This window comes from Colletotrichum siamense, assembly GCF_013390195.1.
Source record: "Colletotrichum siamense strain Cg363 chromosome Unknown KSG_Cg363_contig08, whole genome shotgun sequence".
Taxonomy (NCBI): Eukaryota; Fungi; Ascomycota; class Sordariomycetes; order Glomerellales; family Glomerellaceae; genus Colletotrichum; species Colletotrichum siamense.
Genome location: NW_023501021.1, coordinates 615,830 through 631,723, shown reverse-complemented (window position 1 = coordinate 631,723; position 15,894 = coordinate 615,830). Strand labels below are relative to the sequence as shown.

Here is a 15,894-nt window from a genome sequence, read left to right as displayed (position 1 = left end):
TCGTGGTGGGGGTTGCGGGGTAGTTTTCGTTCGATCGGTAGGTATGTAGATTTCGTGGGGGGGTAGATCGATGTCGAAGGACCAATTACTCGTCGGGAGGTTGACAGGAATTAAAAATTGCAATGTGAGATGTTTGCGCCGCGAGGAAGGGAGGGAATCTTGAAGAGCAGGAAGGGGTCTTTGTCGCCACGGTTTGAGTTTCGTTGACGTTGACGCCGCGGCTTGAGTCGGTGCCGACTGCTGCCGGTCGCTGCCGATGGTGGGGTTAGCGGGTGCCAGCTCGGCGGGGCGTCTGTGCAATTGCCGCCAGCTGTGCTGCATCCGACGCGCCCGCTTCCGACGGTGTAAGTCTTCTCACCAACGACTATCACAAGCTGTTGACGCAGTCTTTGCTGCGAGAAAGTCCCGGTCAAGATGGTAACGTGGCAATTATCGGGCTCAAGAACCGAGGATGTCTGCAAAGACTGGCAATTATTCGCAATCAAGTGCGGGTTCGACCTGCGCAAGAGAGAACACCACAGGACTCAGCTTGACTTACACCGGGTGAAGATTACCTAGACGTGGCCGTTATACTAGCCATGTCTTTCAAAAGCTGCAATCTTGCTAGCCACGATCCTTCGGAAACGTTGATGGAGAGATGAGGATAAGCTACGTTTACTGCCCTCGATGGGCCATTCCCGCCGAGCACTTCAGCCTCCAGCGTCTCGTCATTGCCCAAAGCCGGCCTTTGAACAACCAGCCCCTGGATGCTTCCACCATGGCATCCAAGAGCAGCCATCACCACGTCCAACCTCTCCGCTATACTCTCAGCTTCGCACCGTCTATCGTGTATGCGCCCCGACTTCCTCAGCATCAACATCCGGCCCCGGCCCCTGAAGATGCGCCGCCGGATCCCGCTGCACACTACCCCCCTCCTTCGCCCCGTTTGCCCCGTTCTGTCCTGACCCTCCGCAACACGGCACAATCACGCTCGTCTTGTTCCTGGCCCCAGGCATATCCAGCGCCGGGTTCGACATAAAGAAATCCGCAGGCCGGATATGCATTTGATGAATCTCGACAGGCCTGTTCCGACGTTAGCAAACAACCCAACTCACTCGGACAAATGCTACTCACATCACAGGCCAGTCTTCAACCCGGGGATTGTGCGTCAGCCCGAAAACGCTCCAGATGACCGGACTACTCTTCCTCCCCTCCCCTCCTCCGTTCCCCTCCCCAACATCACCATCATTGTCGCCAAACCAGTCCCCCCGCTGCACCATATCCCACACACCCCCTTCCTCCTCAACGCTCTGGTTCGTAAACTCCCCCGCCGCCCACAGCTCCTCGTCCCGGTGCCCCGTCACCCACACATGGTGCCTTGCGAACTTGGCCCTCTTACTCACCTGGCTCGCCTCGTCCGCGAGTATCAGCTGCGTCGCGCTCGGCACAAGCTTATACGCCACGTTCCGCCCGCTCACCGCGTTCCGCACCCGCCGGTTCTGCATCTTCACCACGCGGTTCACCCGCGGCTCCGCGTCCACCCAGCACGCGCGCTCCACCTCCCGCTTCACCACCTTATAGAAATTCCCGTACGGGTTCGTCCGCTCGTCCATCGCCACCGGCACGCTCTCCTCCACCACGACCCCCGTGTCCCCGGCCGCGTACGAGTCCACCGCCGGGTCGATCCGCACCGCGAACACGTGCTGGTGGTTCTGCGCCAGCACCCCGTCCGCCACGACGACCCCGTACTCGCTCTCCGTCTTGCCCGCGTCCATCGCCACCACGCTCATCACCCCCGTCGCCCGCGTCTCCAGCGTGATCCCCCCCGCCGTGTCGAGCTTGTACGCGAACACATACTCGTAGTTCGCCAGCGTGACGACGCACTGCACCACCAGCTCCCGCAACCTCGTCACCACCGCCCGGTTCGTGCGGAAGTTCGTGTGCTTCCACCCGATCCCGTTGTCCTGCTCGTGCAGACACACCACCGCCTTGGCCACCGTCGGGTTGCCCCCCGCGTCCGCCAGCAGCGCGTCAAAGTAGTGGATCGCGCCGAGGCAGTCGCACCCGAGCTCGAGGTTATTCGCGACGCGCCCGAAGCCGCCGTCGCCGAGGTCGAAGGCCTGCTTGCGCTGGAACGGCGGCCGCGGGTCGCCGTAGGGGACGGTGAGCTCGCTGTAGCTGAGGCGGAAGAGCACGGGGCGGTTGTCGTAGCAGAGGTCGTGCAGGACGGCGCCCTCGCGCGGGGTGAAGCCGAGGCGGAAGCGCCACTTTTGCCAGGAGACGAGGTTGTCGCTGTGGACTGTGAAGCTGGCGCCCTCGGGCTGCGTGATGTTGATGGGTTTCAGGTCCGCGCGCTGGGGGATGTCGAGCAGTTCCGGGACGTATTCGGCGCCGGGGGTGATCTTCGTCGTGAAGAGCGGTTTGGGGCCCGCGGATGTGTTCCTGGGTTGCGGGTGCAGGGGGTCGTCTTTGCCGCCCGTGGCGAGGCGGTCGACGCGGACGATCTTCTTGGTGGTGAAGTCCATGACGGGGATGATGGGATCGGGTAGGCGTAGTGGTTCGAGTCCGGGTTGTTGGCGGCGGCGTCGCGGGCGAAGACGAGGCCTTGCATGGTGCGCGGAATGGCGCCGTCCGAGGGGTCTGGGCCGCCGTAGGGCCAAGGGTCGATCGTGACTGTGAAGTTCTCGGGGAGGGAGAACTCCGACATTGCGTCTTTGAAGAGGGGAGAGGCGATGCAGGCGTCTTGGAAGGCGCCGAACTCATCGCTGTGATATCGTGTCAGTGTGGGCAGACATGGCTTTCCAGGAGGGGCTTACGGGGTGTAGCCGGTCTGAGACTCTGGCTTGGCCACGATGCGCTCGGCTTCTGTCTTCGTTTCGAGATCGACGATGGACGTTGTGTATTCCGGGAGCTTCCCGCTCTTGATTACATCGTACTGGAGCCGCGCCCGTCGCGGGGGCCGCGGCGTGCTGTCGTTGAGGGTGCCTTCATGCTCGGCCTGCAAGAAGGGAATGAGCTCTGCTTTCTTCGGTTCTTGCAGGTAGATTGCGCGGAAGAAGAGCGTCACTTCAGAGGTGTAAAGCTTCTTCACGACGTCGCCAGCAAGCTTGAACTCGGCCTCGGAGAGGTCTTTCAACGGATGAATGGCCATGTCTGCACAATCACGTATTGTTTTTCTTGCGAATTGAGACGGACTGGCTGAGGCGGGCGAGGGAGCGGCAGCGGCCAGCCTTATCTAGACCTCAACGGGCGGCTGGGCGAGATGCAATGCGGGGGATCTTGCAGTAGTCTGGTGATATCGAGCCATTCAAACGCCTCCGGTATGCGACGGTTATCTTGGCGTGTGACCACAGATATGCCGCTGCTTCCTGTGGGAAGCACGACTACACATAGTCTTGACGCGATATGCAAACCAACTCGGCCAGCTCAAGACCATGACGGCGGGGTAATTGGTCTTGTCAAGATGATAGCTTCATCACGGTGGGGTAAGCTGTCGTGCATGTCCAATCCAGACGCTCATGAGCTGTAGTTTTCTCCAACATTTTTGGAGATCTCGTCGTCTCTTTAAGCTGATCTCATGCCGCATTGGGAAAGTCCATGCGGTGCAGCAAGGCGATTGGCTGCGGCCTCCATCAGCGTCTTGGGGGTATGGTTGGTGCCGCAGCGAAGGATCGCGCGCGAAGCTGATCAGGCGAGGACGAACTTCTCCGGGCGCCAGCCGAAAGGCTGGAGTCACCGTCTGGCCCAAGGCCCGTTTCCTGTGTCGTTGCATCCCGTTTGTGTTTGCTTGTTCAACTGCGATGTTTTCTGTGCCATTCAATGGCCGCGGGAACGACCGCCACACGGCCCGAACAGAGTTGCGTCAACGACGGTCCAACGTCGGAGCCGTGCATCAACATAGCATGAGCAGATCTGCAGGAAAAGAAGATTAAGATTAAGCTACGTTCGAAGCATGCGATTCATCTGACCTCCAAGGTCGCAATTCGCAATGCTGGTTATCCCCTCAAACTCGAGCGTTGCAATCCGGACGGAGGCCGGTCCACAATCAAGTATCAAGAGTGGTAGACAAGAAGCACCTCGGCAGGCTGGCCCGTGACACGGCATACCGAAGCTGCAGGCTGCCGCCCGGTCAGACGGCAGGCCGCTCGTCCGTTGCACGTCTCGGCACATGAGACCAAGAGACTTTTTCCAAACGAAGAGCGTTGATATGACGATCAGAGACATATCCCGCGACCCTGAATTTGACACCCGTGTAGGGAAGGCAAGGCAAGGCAAGGTTGGTGACCCACATCCCGAGAATGAGCGACGGCAAAGACGACAGCAAGGACGGCCCTGTTGAAGAGCCGTACCGAGTTGATGGGACAGCTCGGGTCGAGAGTTTGGACTTGAGTTGTTTCGCATACAAACACTTGTTTGAGAGAAATGCTCGCTCTTCAAAATGAGAACGCACCACCGTAGAGATTAAGTTATCATGGCCGAGTCCGTGATGATTGTCGAAATGATAATCGACGGCGGAACGTGCGCCGTCGTCTCTTGTGCGGCAAAACAAACTTCGAATTAAGCAAGTCATCATATGGCATTGTCAAGCTCCCCTGGACGAGTTCAGATTCTGATCGACCGTCGTCCAACGGGGCATGACTTGATCGGCAGGAGTCATCCGCAAGACCGGGTCGCTGTGGCCTGCGGCTGAGGTTGAGGCTATCTGAGATAAAGCAGTGGGCCGCTGTTTGGGAAGAAAAAGAAAAGAGGACTGAGAGACGTTGCGTAGACGTGGTTCTTCTCGCAACGGCGGGCCGTTCTGTCGATTGCCAATGTGGGGGCTGTGGATGGCATCAGTCTCGAGGTGCGAGCGAGACCGGTCGTTGGGTCGCTGGTGTTCGGATTGTAGTCATCCGCCTAGAGCCGAGACCATCGGATGCACCCGGCGGCCAGTCATCTGGTAGATGCATCGTGAAATGGCTTGCGTGGCATGGCGATTTTGCAGGGCGACAGGGCGGGACGGCGGAATGTCTAGACTTTTCGCAGAGACATCGGACGAAGGTGGAGGGCGCTCAGCCCCAAACGCGGGAGTAAGGTTGATGCTGTTTGATGTCAGGAATTTCTTGTTGTGGGCACACTGCGTTTTGTAAGTGATGTGCCACGAGCAGTAAGGGAGCGTCTCAAGTCTGCATGCTTGGCGAAACGGAGACGGTTCGGACTGAGGACGACACTGGAGTGGTGTTCATGGCTCTGGGCGGCGTTTGGCGATGCGATGGCTTGATGCTGCGTGGGGTGTTCACGTCCTTTTACCGGTCATGACATGAGAGTGGCCACTTGGCGTCGATGCCACGAAACAGGACAAGACAACAGCCTGCCTTGGGTGAGGTATCTTGGCGGCAGTGACGAGATGGTCGTTCCATGGCGCACGGCAGTTCAGTAAGAAAAGCGGAGGACGGGGAAGGCTCCTGGTCGAGGCCAAGTTTAATGGCGAAGGATGTGCTGCTATTGGTTCGCGTGGGTGCGGGGAGTTGTCTCTGGTTGAGTTGACGAGGCTTGATGAGGCTTGACGAGCACAAGCGATGGCCGACGTCTGCGAACCGTGGAGGCATTTTACTGCGTTCGACGGCGTCTGGGCTCTGGACAGCCGTAGTCTGGAGCTGGTGGTGCTGCTGCAGGTGCTGAAAAAGGCAGGCATGTACTGCGTACGGATAGAGTCAGTCCAGTCTTGAAGGATGAACGGCGAAGAGGTGGAGGTGCAGATTGATACCTATTTTAGGAGGTCTCCATCCAGGGTGCTCCCTTCTGAAACGCGCCAATTTATCTGATGTCGTGATGGCCCGGGGATCTCCATGATTGTTTTCTGGGCCGGCTTTTGGTACTCAATTGACATTCTTATTTCTCCTTCTCGATCTTTTTCGGGCCTCCCTGTCGTCCATGGACACGCCGAGATCCGCGAGGGCATCCACAGGACGGATCCCAATTACCAGAAATCTTGCTGAGGCCCCTGTTCGGGACACCGAAGCGAAAGGAGGAGAAGAAGACACCTGGTACGTGCCTCGTCCGGGTACATGGCAAGGTACGTATCATCAGGGGTGAGCCAGCGAGTGCCTGGCTTAGGTAAGGCACGGAGAATGGAAAACACGTGGAAGGAACTCCCAGGCAGGACTTGGCATTGGTATGGCAAGACGAACAGCAGGTGCAGGAGCGCAGAGACCAACTGATTCCACCTGCCCTCAGTGTCCCCGACTCCCCTCATCAGGTGTGCTTGGTGATCCATCCTGCCACCTGCGTATTCGTACGTGTGTGATGCCATCCATTATCCATGGACGAATTTGACTCGAATCCGTGCGCCATTCCTTGGGGTCCAACATGCCCAATATCCAGCCTTCCAAGGGACGGGCATTGCTTCGTGCAGATTGCTCCGCCAAGGCCACATCAGGCTAGACGTCCGCCGTCCCACGACTCGTTGAATACCTACTTTTTCCAAGTTAACCGGGCCAACAATGTTGGGCGACTGACTTCCACATTCGAAGCGAAGGCTTGCTCAATCTTACGAGCACACTCACACACACACACACTCCTTACTAAGAGCAGAGTGCAGAAGGCATTTGACGCGACGCGATACGAGACTTGCACGAGACGGGCGAGACGGGCGAGACGGACTCGAGTCAATCGACGAGACGGGACTCTTTGTCTGGACCGCCGCCGTGTCTCCCGTCCCCCGTCCCCCGTCTCAAAGTCACTCTCGCTCGGCAGCTCTTCCCGAGCACAGATGCCGCGATGCTCATTCGTCATATCCGTCGGCAGATGGCGTAAGTCTTTGGGCACTTTCTTCGGATTGTTTGTATCCGTCCCGTGTCCCGGCTTCCAGTGCTTCAGTGATTCATCCATTGCCTCGCTCGCCCTACCCGTCTGCCACCAGACCTCGGGCTTGTTCGTGTCTGCAATGTCCATGCACCCAGCGCGGTCGAGCACGGGGATCCCATCTCTTGGTGTCTTTCCCGTCCGTGCAATCCGCCCTCCCGTGCTGTCTCATCCGTCGTCTGGCCTGTCTGGCCTGTCGAATCCCCTGGCAGCAGCGCCAAGCGGCCAAGTTGCCCGTCAGCACCGGCGCCCATCCATCCACTACCTTAGGCCAGGTAAGGACTTGGAAAGCACTGCGCCGTAGCATTCGCGCCAGGGACGATCGTGTGGTTCTCCGACGGCCGGAAGCACCTCACGCAGTAGGGCATGCGCATACAAGGCAAGTGTGAAGATGGTGAGGTGGAGGTTACGCGGTGACGGTGCAGTGTGTACGTACTTTGCTGAGGTGTTGTCAGCACCGCAGCCCGCAGAAGGCAGACCCGGCGGCGACATCCAGCCAAGCAGCAGGTGCAGCAGGAGCAGGTGCAGCCAAGGTACCTACCCTGAGGTGTACCTTCCAGGGGGCCACGCCACCAAACCAAGGAAAGAAGGCACAGAAGGGACTTCCATTGCTCATTCTTTCCCCGGCCCGTCCAAGTCTCGTCCAGTCCCGTCCATTGCCTTGCGAATCGAATCGACGAATCGCTCGACTCCCTATCGCAACTTGCTCCTCCGAAGTAGCGCAGCCTCCATCTGCCAATCGTCCCTTCTTTTCTTCTCTTTATCGCTGAGGTGCCCTCCACTCCCTCCCTGAGTCCCTCTCTCCCTTGCATCCTGACCTACCTATTAAAGACTCGCCCTGTGCCAAGTCTCGCCCGTTTCCCATATCACTGCCGTCTCGAGGTTTTGCGAAACTCGACCGTCACTCACTCAACGAAGCAAAAACTTCGCTCCTTGGACAAAAACCCTTTCGACGACCACATTTCTACGAAGACACGCAGCTCGTCCAGATCAGCCTCCCGCTCAAGCCGTTCGGTGCCTTAATTGGAACAGCTCAGTCGTACTCGGTGCGGCACAGCACAGCCATCCGCCATCTTACGCAGCCCTGCATCCACCCCAAATCGTGTCCTCCAGCCGCATCGCCCTGACCGAAGACAAAAAAAAAATCACTAGGACCCTGGGCGAAGTCCCCTAATAATATCTTTGCCCATCTTATTCTGCCAACTTGCCGTCTACAACACAACAACTCTGCCCTTCCAGAGTCTCGACGACGTCAATTCGTCTTCATTCTCTTTCTACGTCTCTTGGCATTCAGATCGATCGCCGGGGAACTCGACCCAGTCGTCCCGTCCTGACCTGCGCCTCTCTCTGCGACGACGCTATCCCAAAGGTGCGCTCCGGTCCTCGTCTGCCCGTTACGTCTCCAGGCCCCACGCACTCTCTATCCGCTACCAGCTCATCCCTTCACCACCCAAACCTTGAACAAGCTCCCTCCCCTATTCCCCCGACCCAGACTTCATTTACCTGCCAGCCCTACCCGCCTGCTCTTCGCTGCGCAGCTTCTTGCGCCTCAACCTGTTGCCGACGTGCCCGATTTTCCTAATAATTTCCAAACTGACACCACCTCTTTTGGTTTCGCAGGAATCACCAAGCCGTAGTCCAGGCCCTCCAACTGCCGCGGCTTTGCCTTCTTTATACTCCGAATTCGACGTCCCCAACGGCTTTTTTTAAGCAACCACGTCGCATTCGTTTCGGCCCCCAACACGTCCTTCTTTAACGTCGCCGTCACTACAGCTTCCGTCTTTGCCAAGAGGAATTCGACTTCCCAATGACTTCATAGTCGTCAATTCATTCAACAAGAAAACTCGCTCTTTACAATACCACCTTCGCCATGCTTACCCCCAAGAGAGCCGTCGCCGCGGCCGCCTTCTTCCTAATCGTCTTCTACTTAATATCCTCCTCCCACGACACAACAACCACCTCCACGAAAGCTCCCGTCGCCGCCTCGAATCATGATACGACAGACTCCTCAAAGACGTCACATGCCTCCTCGATCGACAGCATGGAGCCCTCCTTCCCGAAGAAGGTAACTGGACAAAAGCCCATGATGGACATGTCCAAGATGTCGCTCGCCGACAAGCTGGCGTACCAATACCCCTATGACGTCGAGACGCGTTTCCCTGCCTACATCTGGCAGACTTGGAAGTGGACGCCTGCCGAGGAGGAGTTCAGCTTCCGCGAACAGGAGGCATCTTGGTCCGAGCAGCATCCCGGCTTCGTCCACGAGGTTATCACGGACAAGGTTGCTGTCAACCTGCTCCGTCTGCTCTACGCCTCTGTTCCCGAAGTCCTCGCCGCGTATGACGCTCTCCCTCTCCCCGTCCTCAAGGCCGACTTCTTCCGATACCTGATCCTGCTTGCGCGCGGCGGTATCTATTCCGACATTGATACCTATGCTATCCGGTCTGCTCTCGAGTGGGTTCCCGAGCGCATCCCCCGGGAGAGCATTGGTCTGGTCATCGGCATCGAGGCCGACCCTGACCGCCCCGACTGGAAGGACTGGTACAGCCGTCGCATTCAGTTCTGCCAGTGGACCATCCAGTCTAAGCCTGGCCACCCTGTAATGCGCGAGATCGTCACCCGCATCACGCAGGAGACCCTGAAGCGCAAGAGAGCCGGCCTGCTTGATAACATTATCGACAAGAACGTTGTCGAGTTTACGGGTCCGGCCGTCTGGACGGATACCATCTTCGACTACTTCAACGACCCGCGCTTCTTCGACCTGAAGAACTCCAAGGGCCCTATCGACTGGAGGAATTTCACGGGCATGGAAACTTCCAAGAAGGTCGGCGACGTGGTGGTCCTTCCCATCACCAGCTTCAGCCCTGGTGTGCAGCAAATGGGTGCCAAGGATTATGATGATCCTATGGCATTTGTCAAGCACGACTTTGAGGGTAAGATACAGTTGAATGAGGACTCCAGAATTCCAGCTAACGAGGATGTAGGCACATGGAAGCCCGAGGAGCTCCGCCATATTGGCGAGCAGAACGAGGAGAAGGCCTCCTCCTCATAAACCCCATGACAGCAACGACTTTTCTTTCGGCATATGTCTTTTAATAATTGCATCTCAAGCGGCGTCCTAAAGGCCATGTTTTCGGTGCGGACGGGGTTTCACGTGTTTTGATTTTTGAATTGGCTTTGTACGGCACCGGTGGAAGGAACTACGAGCGAACAGCATATTCTGCAAAACAGGAAAAGCATAGAGATTTCGGCATAGAGGTCCATTTCCAGTTACCATCAGATCTCAAGAGGAGGACGGCCTTCACAAGGAGGGCCGAGAGACTGCAGTCATTAGCATCGCGGTACATATACCCCAGACAGTTACAGTCAGAAATGAAGCGGTAAAAAGTTTAAGTCCCTCGATGCAAGTTATTTACATGGCTCGTGAAATGTCTTGGAAACTTAGGGGACCCAAGCCACTGCATTGGCCTGTCTATTCTTTGACGCACCTGCAATCACCCGCAGCGGAAGCTTGGCCGACTTGGCCAACAACGTGACAGCAATGAAGCGAGCTGGGCATTCGCAGGCGGCTCCTTCGGGCCCCCGGCCGAGGTTCACGTCACCGTGGACCTGCAATGGAGTTGTTCCCTGTCGCTTGTGTTGCGGCGGCGTGCAACCCCGCACATTTCCCCCCTTTTTCTCCGCATTTTGGGATCGGGAAGCTTGGAGCTCTCAGCTCTCTTCCCCTCTGCCAAGACTGGACCTTAGGTTGGGTAAGGTAGGTTGACCCCCCCGGCCGCCGGCCAGACGCGGTCCGGTGGGAGTGCGCAACACCGCATACCAGACAGCTGCCAGAGCCGAGAAGCGACCAGCCTCCCCTCACTTGTTGTTTTAGCCTTGGCTGCCGGTTATTGCGTACCCGCCAGAACGGATACTCTCAAGCAACGACGGCTCTCTTTCTCACTCTCATATGAGAGCTGTGCGAAGATCGACGGTCCGCCCGTTCGTCAGCTTTTTTCTTGTTAATGTCTTTCTTCTGTGAATCTTTGAAGATCTGAAGCGAGGACTACTGAGAGTTTCCTTTCAACGTCCGCGACCAGTGCAAGATGAGGATACCAGTGACTGGGGTCTGCCGCCTTGCGAGGTCCTCGAGCCTCGTGAGGTGGACGAGCTCGAGGGTCGCGGGTAGAGGGCTGCTTTCTGCTAGGGCTTATAGCTCCAAGCCGTTGAGCTTCAGCCAAGGTCCAGAGGATGTACGTTGCCTTCAACTCTGCTCCTGTACATGAGAGAGACCTCACCCTCACCTCAAACCACACAGATCCCTTCAAAGCTAACACCCGCCAGCCACCTCTCCTCACACACACAATCCCAGAACACTTCGCCTCCATCGTCTCCGCCCACGGCGACCGCCCCGCCGTCGTCGCCCGCGCCCCAACCGCCCTCTCCTCCGCCTCCACAACGCCCATCACCACGGAGCTGTCCTACTACGACCTCGACGTGCTCTCCAACTCCCTCGCGCACGGCCTGCGCTCCCTCGGCGTGCGCAAGGGCGACCGCCTCGCCGTCTCCCTCGGCAACGGCGCCGAGTTCGCCGCGCTGACGTACGCCGCCTTCAAGCTCGGCGCCGTGCTCGTCCCGCTCAACCCGGGCTTCAACGCGAAGCAGGTGGCCGCCGCGCTAAGGCATCTCGGGGTCGAGGTGCTTGTTATTGGCAAGGTGACGGATCTGCCGTATAAGCCCGGCCGGGGGCGGAGTAATCTGGAGTTACTGAGGGCGCTGGTGCCGGATTTGGAGAAGGGGAGCGTCGAGAGCGAGGCGGTCCCGAGCTTGAAGAGGGTCGTGGCGGTGGATAATCTCGCATTCCACCCGCAGGTCGAGTTCGGGAGGTATAGGGCGCTAACGCGGTACGAGGAGCTGCTCGCCGGCGGGCGGGGGACGGTCGTGCCGGATGAAAAGCTGCGCGCCGACGAGACGATTAATATACAGTTCACGAGCGGGACGACCTCGCAGGCGAAGGCGGCGATGCTGACGCACACGTCGGTGCTGAACAACGGGCACCTGATCGCGCGGCGGATGGGGCTCGTGCCGGGGGACAGGATCGTCGTGCCGCCGCCGCTGTTCCACTGCTTCGGGTGCGTGCTGGGGTACATGGCGACGGCGACGACGGGGGCGGGGATATTGTTCCCGAGCCCGGCGTTCGATCCGGCGGCGACGGTGAGGATGGTCGCGGAGTATGATGCCACGGGGCTGTATGGCGTGTCGACGATGTTCGTGGCGGTGCTGGAGGCGCTGGCGAGCGGGGCGGGCGGCGTGCGGCAGGGGGAGATGCCGCGGGGCTTGAGAAAGGGGATCGCGGCGGGGAGTAGTGTGCCGGAGAGCCTGATGCGCCGGCTATATGAGACGGTGGGGCTGGAGGAGCTGGTGATTTGTTACGGGATGACGGAGACCAGTCCGGTGAGCTGTATGACGGCGCCCGGGGACCCGTTTGAGAAGCGGACGGGGAGCGTGGGGCGGGTGATGCCGCATACGAAGGTGAAGATTGTGGACCCCGGCGATAGGGGGAGGGTGGTGGCGCGCGGGGAGAGGGGGGAGCTGGCGGCGGCGGGGTATCTTGTGATGAAGGGGTATTGGGGCGATGAGGAGAAGACGGCGGAGGTGAGGGTGGAGGAAGAGGAGGGGACGGTGTGGATGTACTCTGGCGACGAGGCCGTGATGGACGAGGAGGGGTATGTTGAGATCACGGGGCGGATTAAGGATTTGATTATTCGGGGCGGGGAGAATATACACCCGCTCGAGGTGGAGAATTGTCTGTTCCAGATGGAGGGGGTGAAGGAGGTTTTTGTGGTGGGCGTGCCGGATGAGAGGCTTGGTGAGAGCGTTGGCGCGTTTGTGGTTGTGAAGAAGGGGTGGAAGGGGGAGGGAGAGGATGGAGAGGGGGAGGTGCTGACGAGGGACGCGGTGAGGGCGTGGGTGAGGGAGCACCTTTCGAGTCACCTTGTGCCGAAGCATGTGTTTTGGATCGATGAGTATCCCAAGACGCCGAGTGGGAAGATTCAGAAGTTCAAGTTGAGGGATATGGCCAAGGAGATTTTGGGGGAGAAGAAGGATTAGGGGCAGAGGGGAGGTGTGGGGTGGTTGGAAATAGCATTGTTAAGGAGTATTGGGTGTGTTTTCTATGATGACAGTAAATGAATTATTTAAGGAATGACGTATCTACCTTGTTGTCCTTTTACGCTGCCACGAGAGTCCGGAGAGAGTTCAAAGTCCGCGAAGCAAAAGTCTCTAGGAACGCAACAAGACTCATAACGCCACGCATTCTTCCATCCCATGCTCAAAGTCCCAGTTCAAAATCGCCAAAACTCGCCATCCAGAAGCTGATCATCCATCCAGTCTGCGCCCTCCTGCTGTTGTCCCATACCATTAGGGCCGCCCACAGAAGAATCAAGATCATACTGGAGGCCAGACGAAGGTACGAATGGCTCGAAGATGTCCCCAGCCGTTGACGTAGAGAGTCCACCATGGGTGCCCTCAGTCATCGCTGTGAGAGTGGGGACCTCCAAAGGAGCCTCGAGACCGTAACCATCAGCTGTCTGAGATTGCGGGGCAGAGCCGGAATCGGAAGATTGGCAGCTGGTGATCTCCGGATCATCCATCCTCATAGGCGAGTTGGCGTCTTGTTGTCGGTATAATTGAAAAGCGTCTGCTTGGGCGTTTTCGATGATCTCAATCACCTGTCGACGTACTTGGTTCTCGAGTGCACGAGGAATCTTTAAGTTCTTCTGCTCAAGACGTCTCCTCACCGCAAGCCTGAGGTAGCTCTCCATCTGGTCTAAGTCTCTGCGCCGACGTTTGTCCAACTCTGCGATATCATTGTCATAGCCTATGTACGATCGTCAGTCGACACTCATATCTTTGTGGGGTTTGAAGGAATGAAACCTACGTGGGCTAGGGATGAGCTCCTCTGGCACAAGGGGAAACAAAATCCGATATATCTCTTTCCACTGCTTATCTGCAGGACCCCGGCGTCTTTTTCTCAAAGCCTTTTCCTGCTCTCTGTTGAATCCCATGGGGTGGGAGTTGGAAATGTCCAGCGAGCAAGGGGTAGGCAGCTTGAGATGCTTGTTGAGTTCCGTCTCAGTGATGAACAGTGTGGAGCATCGTCCACAGTGGATGGGGAGCGCATGTCGACGAAGGACGTGTTCTCTGATGTTTTACAGTGTCAGACATCCATAAGTGAAATGAGATATAAACGAGAGAAGAGAAGAAAAGGAAGAGGGCTCAAAAATTGCAACAGCAACGAAAAAGTGTGCTCACTTGACACGATGGACGGTTGGCCAGCCTGGTCCTGCACAAGACCGGTATTTATGGTATTTTGCAGGACAATGACGATAAAAAGGACATGCAAGCCCTTCGTTGGAATGCGAACCAGCTGCAGGTGCGATCGGGCGGCGTTTGCCTTGTGGTACATTCGGATCGTCTCTGTTATCCACCGCTTGGGGTATGCTTGTGGCTGCTTGGCTGTCGACCATGGGGTTGATCCAATCAGAAGACAGCATTTTGCGTCACTAGCTCGATTGAGTAGGTGGTAATTACCTGAACTATTTGTTAGAAAGCTTTTCGAAGAAGAATGAGAAACAAAAAATGAATTCAGGCGAGAAAACGAACACTGGATATGCCCTTAATTATTCGTAGCTCTAACACATAATGAACGTGTGAGAAGATGTTATACTGAGAAGTTTTTAATATTGAGATAGAAGACAAGGCGTTGGTTGTTTGCGTGCGGGGCAGGGAAAGGGGTTGTCTCGATTCCTAAGGTAGGGACAGAGGTATCGACTATCTTTAACTTTGTTCCTCTAAATGGCGGACGCATTCGCAAAAGAACATCAGGGAAAGTAGGCAAGAAGGTCAGGCAAGAATGGAATACCCGACTTGGATGTTTTGGGGAGTGGTGCCTTGGTTCGCCAATGTTAGCGTTGGTTGCCTTGAATGTGCCATCGCCAATCAAACGTCGCTCTTCCTCTCTCGATCTTTCGGGGGTCATCAACAGGCCCATCTCCGAGAGCCCCATGATTGATGTGGTCCTCAGTGAATCCCCTCCCCCATCGCCTACACTTCTCAGCTCGACACCTCGATGCTCGATGCGTGTGCAATGCGTGCAGAATAAGCTTAAGTGTATCGCATTGCCTGATCAAGGGCTATCGATTGATGTATTCTTTTGCACGTTGGGCACCTACCTACTGAGACATTGATGTGTGCAGTTTGAACACATTGTAGACATTGGCACACTACGGTATCCTATTCTCATCAACCCCGGATTGTATCTTTTTCTGCCACAAGGAAAAAAGTAAAAAGTTCTGCTGATTATAGCAATCTCGCACGCCTTTTACCAGCAGTCCACCGGCACTGCATCTGCGTACAGTTCCTCTGGGAGGTGAGCGATATGGGTTGGCTCGCTCGGGGCTTTGCTGTGGAGGTTTCAGGATGGGCAACCGCCCAGTGCGCTGCGCGGGTTGCAGGTACTCAGTGCAGCACGTATGGATACTGGTGGTGGAAATGCAAAGCCGGGCGGCTTTGCGTTCTCATCCAGGCAGCTGAGGCGGGTTGGCGGGAAGGATGCGGCAGCGTCTCCAGTCTTTTGCTTTACCTAGGTAGGTAGTAAGTAATTCGACCTTTGTCATCGGAAGCACTATGTAGGTACGTAGCCGACCATGAATACTTAACACCTAGAGGGACCTTCAATCCTATCAAATGCCACATGACACCAGAGAGTCCTACCTACAACACGCTCCGATTTTACCCCAATTCTGGAGTCTATAAAGTTTCTCATTGGTCTAAAAACTTCCTCAGCGTCGCTCGGTGTGTACTAATTAGCTCTATTCCGCACAAGGGGTCTGTGGCGTCCTTGGCATTTGATGGAATAGGAAATCCAAGTTCGCGAGCTGTTCTCATTGCGTGCGATGAACGGAGCTAGGCTTCAAACCCCGTCGAGCTTTAGACTATTTCATCTGAAGTAATTCCCTAAATTTTATGTTGTAATGCTAAGCGTTGGCCGGGTTGTAAGTGAGGTGGTCATGCAGAAAAAAGCAGAGCAAC

At 56.8% G+C, this 15,894-nt stretch overlaps 4 protein-coding genes across 4 annotated transcripts; 2 read left to right on the top strand and 2 right to left on the bottom strand.

Moving 5' to 3' along the window:
- Positions 1-821: 821 nt before the first annotated feature.
- Positions 822-3,130, bottom strand: AO-I-1 (Copper amine oxidase 1; the record flags this gene model as incomplete). The annotated part of the gene is made up of 4 exons (XM_036643641.1): positions 822-1,062; positions 1,114-2,421; positions 2,481-2,744; positions 2,796-3,130. 4 exons carry the CDS (start codon positions 3,128-3,130, stop codon positions 822-824), a joined length of 2,148 nt encoding a protein of 715 aa, XP_036490977.1.
- A 5,562-nt stretch (positions 3,131-8,692) lies between these two features.
- On the top strand, positions 8,693-9,874 carry OCH1-0-0 (Initiation-specific alpha-1,6-mannosyltransferase; the record flags this gene model as incomplete). Its single annotated transcript, XM_036643640.1, has 2 exons — positions 8,693-9,755; positions 9,807-9,874. The coding sequence occupies 2 exons, from the start codon at positions 8,693-8,695 to the stop codon at positions 9,872-9,874; spliced, it is 1,131 nt and encodes a 376-aa protein (XP_036490976.1).
- Positions 9,875-11,052: 1,178 nt separating this feature from the next.
- On the top strand, positions 11,053-12,912 carry SID4 (Acyl-CoA ligase SID4; the record flags this gene model as incomplete). Its single annotated transcript, XM_036643639.1, has 1 exon — positions 11,053-12,912. The coding sequence occupies one exon, from the start codon at positions 11,053-11,055 to the stop codon at positions 12,910-12,912; it is 1,860 nt and encodes a 619-aa protein (XP_036490509.1).
- Positions 12,913-13,145: 233 nt separating this feature from the next.
- On the bottom strand, positions 13,146-13,868 carry CGCS363_v011789 (uncharacterized protein; the record flags this gene model as incomplete). The annotated part of the gene is made up of 2 exons (XM_036643638.1): positions 13,146-13,681; positions 13,742-13,868. 2 exons carry the CDS (start codon positions 13,866-13,868, stop codon positions 13,146-13,148), a joined length of 663 nt encoding a protein of 220 aa, XP_036490389.1.
- Between the last annotated feature and the right edge of the window lie 2,026 nt (positions 13,869-15,894).